This window comes from Lipophrys pholis, assembly GCF_963383615.2.
Source record: "Lipophrys pholis genome assembly, chromosome: 18".
NCBI lineage: Eukaryota > Metazoa > Chordata > Actinopteri > Blenniiformes > Blenniidae > Lipophrys > Lipophrys pholis.
In genome coordinates, this window is record NC_137646.1 from 23,909,814 (window position 1) to 23,932,229 (window position 22,416).

Consider the following 22,416-nt stretch of genomic DNA (forward strand, 5'->3'; position numbering starts at 1 on the left):
CGGCAAACATTAGCAATATTTATTCAGGAGCTTTGAGTGGAGGTAGAAGTACACACATTCCTCGCAGATGCTGTTTGAAAGAGTGAAACTGGTTCTGCTTCTTTAGGTAAGGCCTCCGAGTAAAAAGTTTCTCTTTAACTGTTTAATCTGTGAAGCATGTTCAAATTGAACATCTGCAGTCGGAGGTGGCACTGAAAGACTTTGCGAAACTTATTTCATTCTTGATTTAAAAAAAAAAAAAAAAAAAGTCACAAGACATTTATTTTTAATAAAATGTCAAAAAATCGACATACTTCATCATTCTCAAGATGGAATATATTTCTCTCTTTATTTCTATAAAGAGATTTATTGTCACAGTCTAGACACTATTAAATGTTACTTTTCCACTTTACAGAGATTTATTTACAACGAAGGCACCTTTAATAGCCCCTTTGGGTATTGGTGGCCGAGACATTAAAGAAGCGAGCTTGTGTTTGGGGGTTTGCAGGTTGAAATCCTGCTGACAAGTTACCATTTTTAGTCTTTGGGCAAAATCCTTGAGTCCCAAATGTGCTGCAGTATCAACCGCCACGAGGATATTCAGGCCCTGTGAAAACGCATTGTTGTTATTGTCCATCTATATTGAGCATGTGCAGAAGAACTACTTTACTACGGCCGTGGTGTGCATGCGCAGGGTCAGCGTTTCAGAAAGGTAGCGTTTCCATGGAGACGGACTCAAGAGTGTTTTCAAAAAGTTGCGTTTTCAGTGGCTCCCAGCACCGTTGTCGTGTAAACGGGGCCTGCAAGGGTTCACTGAAATGTTAAGGAGATGGAAATGTGAAACTTGAGTTGTCGGGGAAAAAGAGAAAAGAAAAAGAAATGTCTGGAGGGCGAGAACGAGCAGCTGCTGTAACCGAGTGACCTTGTCGCTGCGGTTGCTTTTAAAACTGCAGTGTGAAAGTGAACCAAACCCAGTGAAAGTTTTTTTTCTCCCCTTTGAATGGAACCGAGTCCCTCGACTCTCCTGGAAAGAGGATGCCCCCCCCCCCCCCCCCCCCTCAAAGTGAAGTCATTATTCTGCCACAAATGAAGTTCACTCTCAATTATTCTCTCTACAAAGTGGCGCTGAACGTGCTGGTGGTTAATTAAAGGCTCACTCCGCCGCCATTAACACGTCGCATCTCGCTGCTTTGAATGAGAAACCCCTGCAGCCTGTCGGTGAGGGCTGAGGTCGAAAACGGGAAGTGTCCTGCGACCCGTGACTCGGCATACACACACACGTACTCACACACACACATTTCGTACACACACACATAAATGTGAAGCTGCGGGGAGGGGGGGGGGGGTTCGCTTTCATGTGGCGAGGGTTCAGTCGAGGTGAAGCCAGACTGCAGTAACAAAAAGAGGGCCTGGATGAGGGCGAGAGCAGGACGGCTGTAAAACTGCTGCTGAGCGGGAAACGCTGCCGGGAGTCACTCTGTTTCATCTTCTCTTAATAAAAGAAAATATGTGCCGGCTGCAGCTCCAAATATAACCCCACTTGTTTATTCTATTCATTTGAATATTTCTCCCTCCCATGCTCGTCTGCTCGCTTTTAACTTATTGGAACCAAACAAGGTTAATAAGACTGAAGTCTCTTCTCTTCGCCTTCATCCCAGAGAAAACATTGAACCTGTCACGCCTTGGTGCATTGATGTTATTGAATCTCTCTCTCGCCTCCTCTTTTCTCTCTCGTTTTAGCTTTCTTTCTTTCTCCTCTCTATCTATCTCCACCTTCCTCTCTCTCTCTCTCTCTCTCTCTCCTTTACATGCAGCTGTTTCAAACTCGCTCCCTCATTCAAAAGCTACGAGAACAGATTCCTAGGCGCATGGACATGGAGACGGTTTCATATGTTTTCATACGATATACAGTCCTTTCACACAGACAGCGATCCTCTCCTTTTGAAAGCTGCTCCTAGAGTCGATAAATTATAGAAATCATTCAACAGAACAATGACAGATTACAGGGTTTGTGTTCGTGCTACCGAAGACTTGGGGAGTTTTTAGAATTCTTTCACAACTCTACGTCAGAAAACCCGACAATCACTACAACTCTCTGACTTTTGGTGGTTTTATTTGCTCGGCGATTTGACAGCACATATTTCTCTGAGGGCGACACAGCTGTCAGACTGCAGATACACCCAAAAAAAAAAAAGCTCAGTTGTAGTTCTAAACATAATTATAAGTATTTCTACCCATACACACAAAACTATAGGTCAGTTTCTTAATCACATGTGAGCTTCATTAGTAAAACTAGCAGTTTGAGTTTTAATTCTAATTAAAACATCTGTGGGCGTTGTTGGTTGTTTCGTAATGAAATCACACACACGTGCAGAGAACAATCTGCTATAAGCATTAACAATGGGAGAACATGGACATTCGTATGGACAGACGACCAAGTTGTATTGTTATTATGGTGACTGGTGACTTTATGCTGAGCGTGCACAGTTTCAGAAAAGGTTTATCCCATTTCCTCAAAGTTTCAGTGACTTCGATCGCGGTTGTTGTGTAAACGGACACTGGGAACATAAAGTTTTCTCTTTTCACCTGAAAATGTTGCAGTTATTTTGGGTAAATCTGCTTCCAGGATATAGACTCAGTAGAAAAAAAGAACAACAACTTTGATTTTGCTAAAAGTTACAATTAATCACGGTTTCAGTATTGATCAAAACTGATTGTAGCTCGTCCTTTCGGCTGCTTAAGATGAGTCGTGACTGACTACGTCGTAAAACCCTTAAATCAGTCACTTACGTGTAAATGGATGCGCTGGATTTTTGGTTTTGCTCTTCTTCTCTCCTCCTGCTGAGCTGATTGATTTTTGATGGGTGCGAACTGAGACTATTTAGCAGTGTGCTCCTGTGAATACAAACAAGCCCCAGAGTGAGCGCGCAGGCGTGTGTGTGTGTGTGTGTGTGTGTGTGTGTGTGTGTGTGTGTGTGTGTGTGTGTGTGTGTGTGTGTGTGTGTGTGTGTGTGTGTGTGTGTGTGTGTGTGTGTGTGTGTGTGTGTGTGTGTGTGTGTGTGTGTGTGTGTGTGTGTGTGTGTGTGTGTATTTGTATGTGTGCATGCGCTCCGTCATGAGTCATTAAACTGGTGCTGGGTGATTAATTTACCCCACACCGGCACCAGGGATTCAGTGGTGCCCATCTGTTTAGCAAGGCATTACTCCTCTGAGACTCTGGCTCTGTCTCACTGCGGGCGGATTTACGTTCATCAAGGATTTTCCAATTCAGAGTTGTGGGGAGTCGATCCGTCGCAGAGCAAAGACAGAGATGGACAAACACACCTATTCATTACAGTCACCGGGTAATCAGGGAGAAAATGCAAACTCCCACTACCCCGCCGTGCCACCACAGACCATTAAATGCACACAGTGACATCTAGTGGTCCCAGGTGGTTTGGCACGCTAACTCCATCGTTTTCAGCGCCTTCTTCCGTTTTCGTGGAAACGCACGTCATTTTCAAAACTTTTCTGGAATAAAAACTTCCCACCATTCCGTTTTTGAAACTGATGGCTGTGTAGTTCCAACTAATCACACATGGATAAAACCCGAGTTGAATAATCACATGCATTTCCCGAGACAATCCACCAAACATTTCAGTTTTTGTGGTTAAATTGGACGGTTTAGATTTTGCCTAAACACTCAACACAAACCTCCTGAAATTCAAAAGAACTGCTCCCACCATAAATAAAACGTTTGAGCTTCCGAGTGGAGAAGCAGCAAATCAACAGAATTACCATGCAACACCAAAACGCATCAGTGCGATCGAGAAACAATGTTGATTTCATCATACCTGAGCACTGTGGGACCAACAGGAGGCGCTCATTACGACTCAGCTGAGCGCACTTACCCTTTCATAACACTTGTTTTGTTTAGTTACCCGCTAACAAAGGAGCTTTGTCCAAACCATCATGAATATTTCAAGCTTTGCTCATTTAAAAACATGTTTCCCCAGGTCAACCGTGCGAACCGACGCTTTGCTGCCCAGTGTCATTGTCCAATCCTGACGGGGAAACGTTCTCACTCCCTGAAGGAGCTTAATTATCAGTCATTTATGAGTCCCTGTCAGGGCATGAGGAGGAATTAAAGAATACAAACACCCGGTTATTATGGAGAATGACGAACAATGCGACTGGTGGTGTCAGCAGCAGAGAGACCACATGAAAAAACACATCTGCATGATTAAGTGGCCCATTCAGAGCCGATGAGCCTCGGCAGAGACGACACCAGCAGTCGTGTGTGAGTCTGTCAGTCTGGGGCCCACTCGGTGTGTGTGTGGCATGTTTACCACAGAAGGCAATACACCAATATTTATGTCAGCGCTGTATAATTCACACACATTGATGTAATTAGAGGAGGAAAAACATCAGCCACCATCTAATGGGGCCCGTCCTGTGTGTGTGTGTGTGTGTGTGTGTTAGCATTCTTAATGCGAGTGCTCCCTCGCTGCTCGTGTTTTTTTAATACCTGGTTGGGTTTAATGTTCTGTTTTATCCATGTTGGGATTGGATCTATGTATGATGTATGAGAGTGTATTTATTTGGAGTCTTACCAGACACACTCGGTTTGACTCCTGCCGTGTCCGTTAATGAACTGGTCTCTGTCCCAAGTGACACAGTCAGAGTGATAATGAGTCAGATCACACACACAGAGACGCGTGTGTGTTGCACTTATTTGCCACAACACTCCATCCATCCATTTGTCCAACTGTCCTTCCATCCATCTTCCATCAACCATCCATCCATCCTAAACTAAATTGGTAAATATGTCTTATTTAGTGTAGAAATCTCATTTCTAGGCAGTCCTGTACATTTTGCATGCCAGAATTCAAAAATCTGCTCCTGAGATAAAAAAAAATAAAATTCCTATTTTTATTTTATTTTATTTTATTTTATTTTATTTTATTTTATTTTAAAAAATATATTTTCTTTTCTTTTCTTTTCTTTTCTTTTCTTTTCTTTTCTTTTCTTTTCTTTTCTTTTCTTTTCTTTTCTTTTCTTTTCTTTTCTTTTCTTTGCTTTGCTTTGCTTTGCTTTGCTTTGCTTTTCTATTCAGCACTCACTCGTTTTTCATGCTTTATCAGTATCGGGAGGCTGCAGTGAATGCGACTGTCCAGTAGGTGTCACCATACATGGACTCGCCACAGTATGACAGATTACTGAGCAACATTTCATCGGTCAGTGTGTAATAAAATTGCCACCCACTAATTAATTTCACTGGCTCAGGACAGCTGTAAAACTCCCACTTGGTGATTTACACTCACACGTTTGTTTCTCTCTCTTTTTAAGGCTGCAGTGAAACACGAATTGATTGTCTGCCTACACGCTGCTCTTTGATTCTCTTTCTGTTCATCTTTGTCTTTAATCTCTTGATCGTTCTTCACCTGCTTTCCTGGCCTTGCCACCGCTTTCATTCCCTTTAGTTTCTCCTTTCCTTTACGTCACCGATCCTCCTCAGTCTTCTAAGATGCGTTTCATATCCGAGCAGTGAATCTGAATGTGTGACTCAAGTGTCACTGCAGGGCTTTTACATTGACCTGAACCTGTTAAATCATCTTTATTGTGTTTGAGCTCAGTGTGTAGGGTTGCATTTTTATGTTGTGTGCGCATTAATTGTTGGTGGCTCATCAATATTTGGGCATTGGACTTTCATAATTTCTCTTTATTCACCACAACAAAAGATGTTTGTGAAAGCTTTGGATCTTAAGCAGTTCCCTTCATCTGTTAATATGAGGAATGTCAAACACATTTTAGTTCAGGGGTCACACACTGCCGGCTTCCTGGAGGGACTCCTCAATCTGCTAACTGTTGTTGAAGGCCTTTACTTGGCCAAAGATTTTATTCCTCTATCATCTATCACGCTCGTCTCCAGCTCTGTTTGGCTTTTTCTGCCTGATGAATGTTTTGTCAGCTCATAGTGAGAGCATGTTGGACCTCATATCCAGAGCTCCAGAGTCTCAATTCCACACTTGAAATAAACTTTTATCTGCTGCTTATAAATGAAATGAGCTAATAACACACACACCACGGTGAAGGAACAGCTGTGCTGCTGTTTAATGTTTGGTACCTTACAAAGATGATTTGGTAGGAACTGGTGCAGATGATGGGAATCCCACCGTTACGTTAACCTGAAAACACAGAACACCTTTAAATAAGAGATTTCAGAGAGTTTTTGTAGCCTTATTATCCTGCATCTTGGTTCTAAGCACCTGCATTGAGAAGAAAACTACAGAGTAAGACCGAAGTCTGCTCATTAATAGTCAAATGATATGAGAATAAGAGGAACAGAATCTACATTAAATTGCACATAAAGCTGATCGTTTGAGTTTAAATCTATTGAAGTGTTTTAAAATGTGTTTATGGACGTGCGTGCGTGCGTGCGTGCGTGCGTGCGTGCATACACACTACAAGAAGAAAATACTTGCGCGTACCGTGGAAAACTGAGCATGTAGCTTCCTGACAGCGTGTCAGGCAATTTTCTCTGCTTTGTGTCCTTTGTGTGTGTGTGTGTGTGTGTGTGTGTGTGTGTGTGTGTGTGTGTGTGTGTGTGTGTGTGTGTGTGTGTGTGTGTGTGTGTGTGTGTGTGTGTGTGTGTGTGTGTGTGTGTGTGTATTTGTATTGATTTATGCTGCCGTCACTGCAACACTGCCTGTTGGGAACGCTGAGCATTCACATCTGACACACTGAATTACCTGTCACATCTCACACACACACACACACACACACACACACACACACACACACACACACACACACACACACACACACACACACACACACACACACACACACACACACACACACACACACACACACACACACACAGCTCTAATTACTTGCACCCTGTCCCTCGATCACTCCGCCCCGGATACGCACTCCGGGTCACGTATCCCATGTACGGCTTGTAAGCTTGTCGGGGCGGTGCGTTGCTGTGTGTGCGGTGAAGCTCTGCTTATCACTGGTGCCTGGCCTCTAATGTATTCTTTCCACTGTCCACACCCTGCCACTGCAGTCCTGGTCCTACATGCACACACACACACACACACACACACACACACACACACACCTCCCTCCAGACCTCCCCTCTCTCCCTCAAATAAATAATAAATTAGTCATAGAGGCAGAGAGTTGCTTTTGCACACACAACTACCCCGTGCATGCCGGCTGCAGGGTCAAACCATGCATGTGATCGTCCGGACCATGATGGGAAACACAGTTAAAGTGTGTGTGTAGGTATGTGTGTATGTGCCCTGTTTTATTAACCTTGTGTGTATATCTTTGTGCGTCTCCGTGTGCACCAATTAATGTGTCCTGGACGTCCTTGATAATAACCTTTTCACCATTCTAGTATCCTTCTCACACACACAGACACACACACACACACACACACAATTAGGGTAGTTGTGTGTGTTTCAAAGGCTGGATACAGTGGGATTAACGGGGATTAAAATGGAACTGCTGAGTCTCAACCTGCTTTCTTCTAATCCCCATCAAACTTCATGCATGTCTGTGCATGTGTGTGCGTGCGTGTGTGTGTGTGTGTGTTTGTCGGGGGGGAGGGGGGGGGGGGCTGACAAGCCTTATCGCTTTTCCTTTTTTGCTCCTTCGGGCAAAGAGTAGAAATCCTGCATGCCTGTAATTGTGTGTGTCTATATCAGCCAGGTCTTAGATTACTCAGTGGGTCGATGCCGGGTGGCCTGAGAGCACAGCCAGCATCAGGCTGAGCCTATTTTCAAATGTGCGACTAAAAAACTTGAAAGCGCCATGGTCCCGGAGTCTCGGAGCGGCTTTTTGTTATTCCTAATCTCAGTCAAGCCGAGCAGCCAGCCAGATAAAGCACCTACATGCTGGTCGTGGAAGGGGAAGGGGAAGCAGGGGTGAATTGTCAAGAGTTTGTTCATTAAAACAAGAACGGTCATTTGTAAATAAAGGAAGGTTTTTTTTTTTCTTCCACTTTTACATGCTGCCAAGATAATAAACGTTTCTTATTTATTCAAGGTGAAATAGTCTGAAATCCTCGATTTATGCATCGAGCAATAATGTGGTTTTACACCACATTTCCAGTGAAAAGTCGTCGTTTTTTTGTTTTTGTTTCAGAAAAGTTTCACATTTACACACCAGCATTATAAAGGCAGAAATTATGTTCTTCATGCCAGGCCACTAGTGGGTGCTGCTGTTATTTCTTGTAATGAAACCTCTCTTTTCTAGTTTCACTTGAAAGCCTTTTCATGGAAACAGGGCCTGAGTCTCTGTGATGTTATTTCCACCCCAGTTGACATATTAGTAATCAGTTACTTTCATTAAAAGATTACAGGTGGTGGTTTTTTTTTTTTTTTTTTTTCTGTATTTAGAGACGACAAGGAGCCCACAACCCTTATGTTTGACACACCAAGTTTAGACCCTGAAACTAGTTCAAATGATCAAGTCGCCATATAAATATCAATTTCGTTTTATTTTCTTTACAGGTGAATCTCAAACAATTTGAATACAATGGGAAACATTCTTACATTTTAGGTACATTAAGTTTAAACTGAAATATTTAGAGTTTTTTGTGTTTCATTCGATGTTAATATCACTTATCAGCCATGATAGGTCAAAATACAGTCATTCAAAATATTTTAGTTTCTTCTCTAACCAGAAGTCATAATTAACACAATTAGAATAATACAAAAACTAAATCTTCCAAACTTTTCATTTAGTTTATATGTTATGAATGTAGAGATAGCTCTAGAATAGAATAGAATAGAATAAAAATGTATTTATACAGCACCTTTCACAGACATGAGTCACAAGATGCTTCACAGCACTAAAAACTGAAAAAATAAAACCGAGATAAGATCAGAAAAAAATAAATAGTTACACAAAAAAGTAAAAATGAGCAGCTGCAGGTCAAAGGCCTGCCTGAATAAAAATGTTTTTAACTGCTTCATAAAAGTACCACAGGAGTCACCTGATCGCAGCTGAAGGGGAAGAGATGATAATGCATTAAATAATGAATCTTTCTTTGATAATCTGTCTTCAGATATAACTGTAGAATGAGTGTCTTGTATACAAAACAGTTGTATTAAACAGCAAATACACAATTTCTTAAGATTTGACAAACAGGAAATTTGTTTCAAAAACTACCGAGCACTACTGAAGAAAAAAAAAAAAAAAAGCAGGACAAATGTGAAGTTTTGGCAAACTTGCATTTACTGTATACCCCGTATAAAAAGTTTTTTGCAGTAGAACTCTTCTATTTATAAAGACAGTAATGACATTATTTTGATAGAGTGTTTCCTGTTGTGTACAGTTTAATACACAGTCCTCAGTCTCCTCATCAGTGCTCCTCTTGTCTCTTAGACCTTCGCTCTGTGATGCAGGACGCTGCATCACACCAGAGGTTGAATATTAGACCCGTAATAAAACACAATCCAACTATTTTCAGGGAAAAAAATCCTCTTTTATTCAGACAAAACGGTTGATCCAGGTGAAGGTCAGGGCCGCGCCGCTGCTCACTTCCTTCATTACAGCTTCAAAGCAGCACGCTGAGGGTCTCTGCACGAACACACTTCTGACCTTTCACACTTCTGAAGAGTGCCGGCTGGACTCATTTATAAAAGGTTTTTAATTTATTGCTACAAAACACTGTGGAAAATATCTCCTCCTCACGGGAGGGACGCATGGCTTCAGGGCGTTTGCCTCACTGTCGGCTTCTTCTCCCCAACTAGAACTTCCAGGCGTTGCCACGGCAGCCGGTTCAGATCACCAAGAAGCAACACGTCCAAGGTGAGACACACACACACACACACACACACACACACACACACACACACACACACACACACACACACACACACACACACACACACACACACACACACACACACGGTAAACACCACATCAACAGGTTAAAGAAGTACTCTGTGTGTGCACATTCGCAAACGAGTGTGTGTTTGTGTTCCTCTGTGGTTGTGTTTTTCTGTGTCTCTATGTGTATCTGTGTGTTTTTTTATGGATCGTTTTGTGTGTGTGTGTGTGTGTGTGTGTGTGTGTGTGTGTGTGTGTGTGTGTGTGTGTGTGTGTGTGTGTGTGTGTGTGTGTGTGTGTGTGTGTGTGTGTGTGTGTGTGTGTGTGTGTGTGTGTGTGTGTGTGTGTGTGTGTGTGCCTGTTGTGGCGGAGGAAGAGAGAGTAAACAAACTAATGAGCGCGGAGCAAATTAAAAGGTTTTATGAGGATGATGAAAGTGCAGAATTAAAGCTCTGCTCACTAAAAAGTGTAAAAGTGTCTGTTTGCCGCTGGTTCTCCTCCTCACTGACCTCCTGCTTCCGTTCTTCCAACTTCACATCATGACGACATTAAAAACCAAAACTGCAGAGTATTACATCAGTTTTACCAACACTACGCAATATATCAAATTGACAGCAGTCAGCCACAACATTGTGACCACATGGCTTTGCCCATCTAAACAAAACTACATTTTGGGATTTCAGATTATATAAATTGATTAAGACAGAAGACAATCCAGAGCGAGAACACAAACTAATTATTATTCCCACCGTTCCCCCGGTGAAAAACACATCTTCCCTGCGCGGGAAACATCTAAGGAAATTACCAGCTGTGCGTAACGGCCTCCCGGTACAATATAAAGCACATGGCATGCAGCTTACGAGCTCCACGCGCCGGATCCTCTGTTTACTCTCGTGTAAACCGTGCCTCTGCTGTGGACAGCTCGGGGAGAACATTGCCCATATGGACACAAGCATCAGCTTGGCAATATGAGATCTTCTGCTTATTTTTCCAGCTCTCTATTTCTTTCTCATCCCCCGAGTCCTCTTGTCGTCTGCTTTCCTTTGGAAGAAGGTTTTAATTACCTCAGTCATCTGAGAAAGCCCAGTATGACTCCTCATATTTGTGGAATGGTTGCTATGTGTCGCCACGCCAATTATAATGCAACAGAAATGCACGATTGACAGTCTGACTCAAATGTGGACGGGAAACTCTTTAAGAATTACACAACATGTCAGGACACATGTACCCGGGCCAACAAGTCCGTTTGAGCCAAGATACAATAAATCCGTTTCAGGACGGAGATCCTCACTGTTCATCCGGCTCAGCAGTACCGTCCAACACTCACTTCACCCCGTCATGGCGCCGAGTGATTGTGACTGTCGTTTGGCCTCACGGCTCCTGATTAAAGACGAGGCCAGTTCATTTCTCTGGCACTGCTCCGAGTCAACAGACTGCACAAGAATGTTTACAAGAAAAGGAACAATAAAACGTTATTTGATTATATTGCTCCTCTCCCGTTATGGTGGTCAGGACTCCACACAAGCTGGATATTTCTTTACTCAAACCTGCGAAGACATTAGAAAAGTCCACCATGTGTGTTTCCGCATCGTCTTCAGATAGAAATCCTTCCATTCTTGGAATGTTTTGCAGCCGCCAGTAGGCTGATTTGATGATTGTCTTTAGGAAACTGTTAAGAATTAAGGCTGAGTCCAGTTGGTTGAGTGGTCTTTCTTCTAATCCCGTGTTTTGTTGGAACAGAACTGTTCATCTCGACCTTTCTAGCAAAGTTTCTTTTGGACAAAATTCCTCCAAACTGAGGTCAAACGTCATACACAGCCGCCATCGCCAGAGAGAGAGTGTGTGTGTGTGTGTGTGTGTGTGTGTGTGTGTGTGTGTGTGTGTGTGTGTGTGTGTGTGTGTGTGTGTGTGTGTGTGTGTGTGTGTGTGTGTGTGTGTGTGAGACCATGTAAATCGCTGTCAGACCGCTGAAGCTCATTTCCTGTATACTTTTGTTTTCCATCTTAACACAATCAACCATCTGGTAGTTTGTCCTTAAAAACAGGACAAAAACCAAATGTCCTCATTTGCTGATGAATAAAAGATCTAAACAACTCATCGTGCATCTGTTGGCGTGACCACTCGTCCACCGTCAGTCACCTCCAGCCGAGCCACAGCTTTTCCAGCTCAAAGTCTGCCCTGTAGTCTTTTCTTCTTTCTTTCCTTCGCTGTCTGGCGGCGCTGACTTCAGCATGTCTTTTTCTTCCCTCGCTCAGTTTCCCAGAGCCCCCTGTCATCAGATTCTCCTCAACCCCTGCAGGCTACATCCCTGGAATCATCCTGACTTACTTTCCATCACTCTCGTTATCTCTCTCTCTCTCTCTCTCTCTCTCTCTCTCTCTCTCTCTCTCTCTCTCTCTCTCTCTCTCTCTCTCTCTCTCTCTCTCTCTCCCCCATCCCACTAACTGTTATCAGTTTGTGTCTTGAGGTGAGAGATGGAGACACTAATCACAACTGATTGCCGCGTCCCTGTTTGTGTGCGGCGCGTGCACATTTCCACCGTCAGCATGTATGTGCTGCTCTCGTGGCATTTTCTTCATGCTGACGTGGTTCTCTGATGGTCGGCACAATGTGATGGCTGTTACAGACCCCCGTCATCTCCGCTGCACTGAGGTCAGCACTTCAGTGCAGCAGCAGCAGCAGCAGCCCGGCGGAGAGCGCCCTGACAGACCTGCAGTGATTGGATTCTGATTTTCTTCCAAACGGGGTGTTGGGGCCCCGTAATGAAACCCCTCATTAACCCGATTTAAGTGTTGCTGCTCCGACACACCAGCTGAAGAGTGGCCCCCGTTCACTCTGAGCCTCTCCTCCGTTGTCACAGGATATTAGAGCTGAATCACAGATCAATAGATTTGTGCTGTGAAAGACGTCCATATGTTAAACACGATAATGTCTAATTAAGGAAGGTCATTCTAATTGAAATTCTATCTACTGCAGCCTGTAATCAGCATTCCGACCAACAGCATTGAGAAGAGCATGACATCTTTAGATATGCATTTACATTGAGGTGATCTTCTGCTACTATGACTTTGTTATTTAAGTGGAGAAGCACTGAACTCACAAGTATGACAAGACCAGAGAGTTATATTAGTATTTATATGCAATTAAAGATCTTTATAATCACGTTAAAAATTATTCCGTTCCAATAGATGCAGATTATTTACGCTCTGTAATGAAATAATGATGGTGTTCCTCAGGGCTCTGTGTTTGGTCCCCACAGGAAAGGAAGCAGAGGTGGTGACGATTCATCCTCGGTCCATGTTCATCCCTCCGGAGGGCTGGAGCTTCCTGGCTGCAGGTAGGATGAGATTTATCTTGTATGTTTTTGTTCTGTTCATTTAGATTCTTTACATAAATACAGTGATTGTTGCCATGATTTGTTCTACTGGACTAATTCAACCTCGTGACCTTGTCAGATTTTAACTTCTGGCACATGAAGATGTGACTTGTGACACATTCTTCTGTCCCAGTTTGTAATCCCTCCCTATACAAAGGGTGACATGCCACCAGTCGGCATCTCAGGCTGGTTCACCAGGGCAGAGCTGTGACTCTGTCAGTCTGGGAGGGCTTTGTAAGTGCAAAGGAGGCTGTCTGCAGGGCCTGTCACAGTGCTGTGCTCTTACATAACCGGACAGATAAGCCAGGGTCAGCAGGGGGCCAGCAGCAGGACGGGAGCCAGGATCCTCCAGATACAAACAATGACACACACACACACCCGCGAGCGGACACTTGCCCACTCAAACACACCCACAAACACATGGACGCGGACGCCAGGCTGAACCATCCCATTAAAAAAGAAAAAAAAAAAAAAAAAAGTCAAATAAATGTGTCTTAAAATCAAACACAGTGCTTCCAACTCCAGTGTGTGGATCGTTTGATAGATTAACTCAAAACTCACACGCTGTGGATACTTTACCTCATAGTAAGTTGTAATATTTAGAAATTGAAGGGTAATTAAAAGGGATGTAGAAAGTTTTCTTGAAGGCCTTACTGTGAAAAGTCAAATGCGTCTGTGCATAAAGCCCCAGAACTTTTGAAGAACATTCAATTACATTCAGTTAAAAAAAATTTGTCTTTTCGTAAAATATACAACAGTTATGACCTCAACTTATTATGTTTTGCTTGTCAGATTTTTCACAAAAAAGCATGCTGGGAAAACATCTACCCGACCGTCACTCCAGTAACCCTCTCCAGGCCAAAATTGAAAACACTCTTCCATGAGTTGTGATACATTTTTACAGTTTTCGAAATAAACTTTATTAAAAGTTTAATGTTATCGACAGCAAAGCGAGTCTCTCCACAGTCCAGTAATCGTTTCTCACACTATCTAGATTGCAGAAAGTAAATTAGAAAGAGTTCACGGCAGATTTGAGACGTCTATTTTTACCAGACATATAACCCAAGTGACATTGTTTGTGAGCCCCAGAACTCCGGAAAATGGTTCAGGTTATTTTTGAAAACTTGAATTCTGTCACTTTTTCGCAGCCCAGTGAGAGAGGAGCTTTTGTGGCAGATGTTTTTTTTTTTTTTTAGAAACTTTTATTTAGAGCCGAACTCATCGTCTCTGCCAGAAATGTTCCACTATCAAGCCCATTTGGCCAAAGATAACACAAAACATTCTTTATGGTACATTTTGAAAATCGTCCCAGTCCCAAACTAACCTGTGTGTGTCTGTTTATTTTTGTGATTGTCAGCCGGGGTATGTATTTTCTGTTGGGAGATGTCTGCTGGTGTGTGGGAGCTGCAGAGAGAGAGAGAGAGAGAAGGAGAGAGAGAGAGAGAGAGAGAAGCCAGCCAAAAACGAGAACAAAGGCAGGCTTAAGTCCCACGTCATCCCTCGTAAAAAAAAAAAACATTCAGTCCGACTCGTTTCTGCTGCATCTCCCGGAGTGTAGTGGAGAAGACATGTACTACTGCAGTGCTGCTGTCCTAAACTCTTCACATCCGACATGTTCAAATAGGAAAACATATTGCATACGAGGTTTTTTAACTCAAGTTATTTTTGTTTAAGAAACAAAGCGTTTTCAAAAAGTTGCGTTTTCAGTGGGCTCCTTGCACTGTTGTTGTGTAAACGAACACTCAAAATGCAACGAAACACCATTATGGGTCTTTTTTTTTTTTAATATATGGTGGAAATAGAGTGACACTGCTGAAAACTGCTAATGTTTCAATGAGACTAAGTGTGAAATTTCTCTTTGCTCATCTCACATTCAGCTCTACTACACTCCAATTTAATGTTACGTGCTAGAAATACCCCGACATGTCACTTGTTTTATGGCTGCTGTGAATAACCATGACACATTTCATCATATACTCCTATCAGTTTAACAACACTGGAAGTAAGACGCACTTTTCAGTGTTCTTCTCAATATATGAGAAGTTTGAAGCACAATTGTCGCGTTTTATTATTATTTACACGAGCAGCGATACTTTCAACGAGTGGCTCAACTGTTGTTTCCTGTCTCATGTGATTGTCATTTGGAAGAAATCACCAAATACAGTGGTTTGATATGCAGTGGGGGTTTTAATGCAGTTTTTTTTTTTTCCCCCTCCCTTCGTTGCAATAACAAGAACTACTTGAAATACATTATGTAGCTTTTCAAACGGTTTCACCATCAAAGCTGGATGATGTAATTTAAAGTTGAAGGTAAAGTAAAATGTTAAGAGCAGTTGCGTAACGTCCTCTGTCATTGTGACAGCGCTTATTTTGGAGAAAAGGAGGAGTCCTTTTTTTTTTTTTTTTCCTCCTCCTCCCCTCAATCCCTGATATCTAATAATCCTGGAGTCGGCTCACACTTTAACTCAGGATTTCTGACACTGGGAATAACTCCTACACCTGGAATTTTGTTATTTCTTCCTCTGATCCTCCTGGGATTAAGATCGGTACATTTCTCCCCCGATGCTCTCTGAACTCTCACTATCCAGTCCAGCACATAGCCCATGGACGTGGCCGGCCTGCGTGTTGGTCGATTCATCCTTCTTGGAAGCCTCTCTGCACCAACCACAGCTCACAAGGGACATTTCATATTCTGAGTGTGCAGGTTGGAGCTGAGCTCTTAAGCTTTCATCCATAACCTTCATACTCTGAGCTGTAGTGTACCGCGGAGCATCTCTGAGGGCTGTTCACATTACTGTGGGGATGGTGGCATTAAAAAGATATGAGACATGGCTTAGTCCCCTCAATATTTCTTCTGCGCCGTCTAAGAGACCACTGGAGGCTCGCACTCGCATATTTATTGTTTTTCTAGCTGCAGTTTCAGTTAATACACATTCATTTCTTCATAGAGCTTTAATGCTGTCAGTGCAATGAAGCGTTTTCATAAAAGACATTTTTCGCATTGAGTCTATTACAACTTTTGACTGGCAAATTACTAATGCTGCTATAACATTCAGTCGGTTATTAAAAAAATGTATTAAAAGACAGAATATGAACTGTGAGTCATGACGCTGTAGAAGCTGCCAGTGTTGTTATTGTTTATCAAGTCGCTCATGGGCATAGAACTGTTTACTGCAGCAGTTGCGTCGTGTTTGACCTCGTTTCCAGGGAGTCCAAGCGTTTTTGAAAAGTTCCCCCTGAGGAGCCGTTTTCAAAAAGTCTGGTTTTCAGTGGCCTTGAGCGCTGTTGTCGTGTGAACAGACTCCCACATTGTCAATGTAAGAGGGGCCTGGATTTGACCAAAAATATACAATGAACCAAAAACAAAACAATATATAGACGTTAAATTCATTTTTTTTTAATCAATCAACATTTATATAACCCCCGAAAACAGCTCAAAGAAGTAAGATAAAATAATATGAAATTAAATCACAATAAAAAGATGAAAGAAGATGGTGAAGCTGAAATAAAATGTAATAAAATTCTTGCAGAATTCACCATTTTTTTACCCAATTATTTGTAATGACTTTAGATGAGCAGCCTAAAGGAGATTTTCAATATTGAAAAATATTTTAATTATTTAAATCTTTTGAAGATAATCACAATTCTGGTGCTTTCTTTCTGTTTTCTATTTTTACTTTAAATCCTGTTCCTCTGACAGTCGAATACAGTGTTAAAGGGTTTGTTTGTTTGTTTGTTTGTTTGTTTTCCCCCTGTGGTACTGTAGCAGCATTCTGTCGACATACAGTGACATCTAGTGGTCACAGATGGTCTATTTTGATATACAAGTCACTTCTTAGTATAAATTGCATCACAAACCAAACAACTAAAACAAGTGCGACTTATAGTCGGGAAAATAACACTTATTACCAAGGATATTTTATTATGTTAAAACTATTTGTAAGTCTGACATTTCGCCATAAATGACTTTAAAAAGCTACGTAGTATATAAAGATAGAAGATTTTGTCTTTTCTCCTTATGGAGTATGAAAATATAGACATTAAGCTACACAGCAGGTAGCCACAGGGGGACGATTGAAGTAGTTCACTTTTCAAATATATTCCAAAATATTTGTTTACCTGAAAAACAAGTTCATGTTCACGCAATCTAATTGCAATCAGACATAAGTCAGTATTCAGTTAATTAATAGCTGACATGTTCGGTAATGCAATGTGCTCCAGCGTCTATATATATTCTCTAAGTTCTCAGTGTTTTCGTATGGATTTTATTTAACAGATCCAGTTTCAGGAGTCAGTATATAGAGAGGCTTACTGTAGGGCAGAGTTATTCTTGTATGGGTCGATACAAGGATTCCTGATTGTGGCGCTTTTATCACAGAGGCGGTCTCCGTTAAGAGGCAGACCTTGGAGAGCTCACACGGCGCTCACTTAAGGTCAAAGATGTATTTAGTGTAAACCATTTCTCTCCTTTACATCCTGCATATTTCCTCATCACGGCCCAGTTTTCCCCTCTCGTTCACACACACACACACACACACACACACACACACACACACACACACACACACACACACACACACACACACACACACACACACAGACCGGTCCTGGTCAGCAATATGTTCCTGAGGCTGCCAGCCATGCTTGGAGGAAGTATGATGGAGCTCATAAAACATTAATGGGATGATATCTTTAGAAACTCCCCCGCTCGTCTCAGCACCACCAGCACCAGTTGTCTCTTTTCTCCCTCATCTTTCACCTCGCCATCACCGCTCCGCTCTGCCTTCTTCCAGCCGCTTTTAACTTTTTCCCAGCGCAGTCTGCCCTGGGTGAAAAAGTAAATGAGCTGTGTCTCAATTCAGGGACTGCATCTATCGGGGAGCGTGGCCTTTTCAGCCGCCTGGGGACCGGCCTTCTGAATCCTGGGCAGTCTGGAGGGTAAAGCGAACAAAACGAGAGGGTCTATGATGAATTTCTAGCCTCACTGTTGCAGCGTGAAGTGGGACACCAGTTACCTCAAACGGTGACGTCAGTGATAAGATGGTAAATACCAATACCAACGATTGACAGTGATTTGAAAGCCAAGTGGGGCTTATGCTAATTGACTCTTGGTCGATTTCAGACTGTGAAAGATGCACCTTTTAGATACTTGGTTGTTCGGGAGAATACTCATTTGGCTTATTGTAGAAGATTGAAGACCAGTTTGTACTGCATTTGATGGAACCATTAAATTTATGCCCTGCTACCAATATAATCAGCCGACAGGTGTAACCTTTAAAGGCTGCAGCCCCTGAAGTTGGAAACAGCTCAGGTACAACCTGAGTTGAGTATCAATTCAGCGTTGTCTATATTCAGAGGCTGGATCTCAGGCCCCGTTTACGCGACAACATTTCAAGAGTAAACACATCGTTATTGCCTTTTCGTTTCTGAAAAATTTTGCATTTACATGGCAACTATTTGAAAACGATGTCCGTTTTCATGGAAACAGCAGAAAAACTGAAAACAGTGTAGTTAGTATGCCGGGCCACAAGTCGGTGCTGTTGGTTGTTTTTGTGATGAAACTACATGCACACAGGGAACAATACACTATAAGCATTAACAATGGGAGTACAGGATATTCGTATGGACAGACGCATGTGCAGAGGAACCATTTACTACGGTCCTAGTGTGCATTCGCCGTACCAGCGTTTTCAAAAAATATCGCATTTTCCTCCGCCGAGACAGAATTGGAGCATTTTCGAAGAGTCCCACTGTGAAGCCATTTTCAGAACATTGTGTTTTCAGTGGCTCTGAGCACCACTGTCGTGCAATCGGGCAACCAAAATGCTGCGAAGGTTTTCTGTTTTTTTTTCAGAGAACTCCCTGGTAATCTGCAAGGTAAAGCTACTGAAATGACACTTTCTGCTGTTTATTTTATGGCTCATGAACTGATCATCTTGCTGCCATGACTTCACTACCAGAAAAGGCAATATTGATATTTACTCTCATGAATCTAGTTCAAATGTACATAACCAAATACCAAGTGAGACTGAGGACCTGCGCCAGTTGGCGATGTTGCATTAGAATGGTCACATTTATGCAGATGTTTGTCCCCTTATCCAGAGGTATAATGCTGTTTCCCTGTGGAAGCCAGCTGGCCTGAGCAAATGGTTGGGAGTTCAGGTATTTGAAGTTTTTAGTTGTGTCACTCAAGGTTTTTTGGGATGCATTACAACAATAGTGTTGGGAGTCACTGAGTCACTTGCGCAGAGTGCAACAGCCTTGAAGCACACTGCTCTCTGCCACCAGCTGTGCAGACCTTTGGGTTTTTTTTTTCCTAAAAGTGTGCTGTGCTGTCTAACGGAGGGATCAGAGCACCTTGAACTGGGGTTCAATCTCAGACAAAACTCCAAGCGAAAGCCCAAATCTTCCAGAACTCTGGCCTCAGCCTTGTTTTCCACCCGACTTCTCAGTGAAATAATACTGCGTATAGACAACACAACACTCTGCAGTAATGAAAAGCTTTCCTCGCTGAAGAAAAGCATTTATAAAGAATTAAGGATTCAGATCCAAACAATAAAGACATGAAAGTAGTTTTTTGTTGCAAGTAATCCACCGATTGAAGTTTTTAACTTTAAGATACAGAGAAGTGCAGCGTAGTCCAGCGACCATAACGGGTGCCGGTTAGATGATTGGATTAAGAGACAGATTTCCTACCTCTACAATAAAAGATACACCCGTTGAGTTATTACAACCTACTCGCACAATAACAGACGTCATCAGCCTTCAAATGCAACCTGCGAGGGAAGCAGTCAGTGAATTATGAGCTGAATAGTCTGGGGACTTAGTAACTTCTCCCATTTACAGCGAGACTAACTGATTTGACCCCAAGTCTGTTTAAAATGCTGAATTTACCTCAATGCTGCTTGATGCTACAGTAACTATTTTTAACACATCGATGCGTGACACCCCCGCCCTCGCGTTCCCCATCTTTCCCATCTGTCATCACTCTTCCTCTCCCCACATTACCACAAACCTATTACAGCTGGTTGCTTCATCCTGAGTGAAAATCTCTCAATTTCAACCCCCCCACCACCACCATGACCACCCCCCACCACCACCACATTTGGTGGACTTTAATTTGATTTAGAAGCAGCAGAGCAGAGGGAGAGATGTGTCCAGGTGCATTGGCAGTAATGGAATGGACTCCGGCGGCTTTGTCAATGCGCAAATAAACGTGTGTTGGCCCGTCGTCGCCGTGCACGTGTGTGTGTGCACCACCAGATCTTGGGAAATGTTTCAATACAGGTGTGCCAAAGGGACAGAATAGCTGCAGACCTGTCTGTACAGGGTATGTCGCTCGCCACAATGAGGTCTGTCGGTCTGTATCGCTTGTGTGCAGAAACGTTTCTGTCGTGGCGTGCCGTTGGTCGGTACAGCTGAGTTTTCTATCTGTCGCTGTGTCTCATTCATAGCCTCTGGTTATCTCCCAGCTTCTGTTCAAGCCTTGAGCAAGTTTCTGAAATAATTTACTCTCCGAGGGCTTTTTATTGGAGGTGTTTTTCTCTGAAAAAGTCTTGGTAAAAATCATGCATATTTTTGTCTCTTGAAAGCTTAAAGATAACAAAATGTTGCAGTACCACCAGTAGCATGGAGGGGGCAGTGTTGAGATTAGAAGCGAATAACAAACAGTGGAAGTTTTTGAAAAGCAGTGTAAGCACAATAGGCCTCAGGATGCTCCAGATCTGAACAGGTTTCATAGTCATCAATATTACACAAGCAGCCCTTTTCAGCAGATAAATTAAAGTCCCAACCCATTTATTTTTCTTCTCAAAAGTATAAAGTAATTCTCATTGGGTACAAGGCATCCCCCTGACCCCCAGAAGTTCCCTGCCGCTCCCCTACGTGCATGTATTAGTCCACCCAGGTTAAAATCATGTGTCGCCACATCAGGTGTCCAATATCGGCGTTCATCTAGTTTCCAGTGGCGTGTTTTTTCCTTAATAGCCCAGATTTACTGCTGAGATTTACTCTCTGTGAAGCGGATGCAGCAAATTAGCTTCAAATCCTGTCGATTACATGACCAGATCGTTCAGCAGCTACACATTTCGTCACATCGCACAAACGTGTTCACAGAAAGACTGGGATTTGATTGAATTGAGAATTTGTGTCAAACAATTAAGTTTAGTGGCCGATCTGGTGAACTGCGGGGGGGGGGGGGGGGGGGGGGGGGGGGGAGGTCTATAGAAATGACAACAGTAAAGAAACTCAAATAATCTGTAATTTTATTCGTTGAAAGAATTGGCGTGGCATTGTTGACTTCATTAGTGCGAAAAAACACACCACAGCTGATGGTGTTGTAAATTAGGGGCAAGAGAAAGAGCACTGTTATCTGGAAACAAATCTCAGAGCAGCAATGAATGGACTATTTCATTTATCACAATAAATAGATAAAAGTGTCTGAATTAGCTCATTTATTACAGTAATGTGACAGAAATGGAAGAGCCTTTTTACACGACAGCGTTTCAAGTGAAAAGGTTTCGCGTTTACACGGCAACGTTTTGAAAACTATGTCCGTTTACACGGAAACGGCAGGAATGCTGAAGACGATGTAGTTAGCACGTTGGGCCACTAAAAATGTTTCCGACTCACTGCAGACTGACGTATTGGCTTAATTCCACCTAAATGAAATAGTGATGGCCGGTAGATGTGCTGAGTGTGTCGGGCTCGAGTGTCCTGACGGACAACAGCGTTGGGTTTCGGTCTGGGACAGGACATTCTGTACTGAAAAATTGGACCCTTTAATTGTAACTCACACGACTTTGTTGCAGTGTAAGGAGGTAATATTTGACACAGATAATGATAATAGCAGCACTAATGGAGGGCTCGAGGATGTAGCCCGGTGTACAAAAATAAAATGTGTGTTTCTTAGTCACTGCTGTGGAGAGAAATATTTTTCTTTTGAGCTTCTGTATAATCAAGCCTGATAGCAGAAAATTGTTCTCCCTGCTTGAATAGACGTGCCAGACTTTTATAGCTTCGTAGAGCGTGTAACAGTTTCTATACTGCCGTCCGCAGTCTGAATCTAAGCTGGAGTGAAGACGGCGGGTTAGGAAGTTTGTACATTGAACACCTCACCATGGACACAGTGGCTCAAAATAATCAAGGTGTTAGTCTAAGGTCTAAATGAAAGCCACCGGGAAAGATTACCTTGTTACCTTGTGCACGCACGCACGCACGCACACACACACACA

At 42.7% G+C, this 22,416-nt stretch overlaps 1 protein-coding gene across 1 annotated transcript in view; it reads left to right on the forward strand.

The window, feature by feature from the left end:
• Positions 1-22,416, forward strand: part of poln (polymerase (DNA directed) nu) — a gene marked incomplete at both ends in the record, with an annotated part of 63,652 nt that overhangs the window by 24,123 nt on the left and 17,113 nt on the right. Inside the window, 2 exons of the mRNA XM_080486733.1 lie at positions 9,729-9,786; positions 13,067-13,144. Of these exons, the coding sequence (XP_080342859.1) occupies positions 9,729-9,786; positions 13,067-13,144 (136 nt within the window). The remainder of the gene's footprint in view (positions 1-9,728; positions 9,787-13,066; positions 13,145-22,416) is intronic.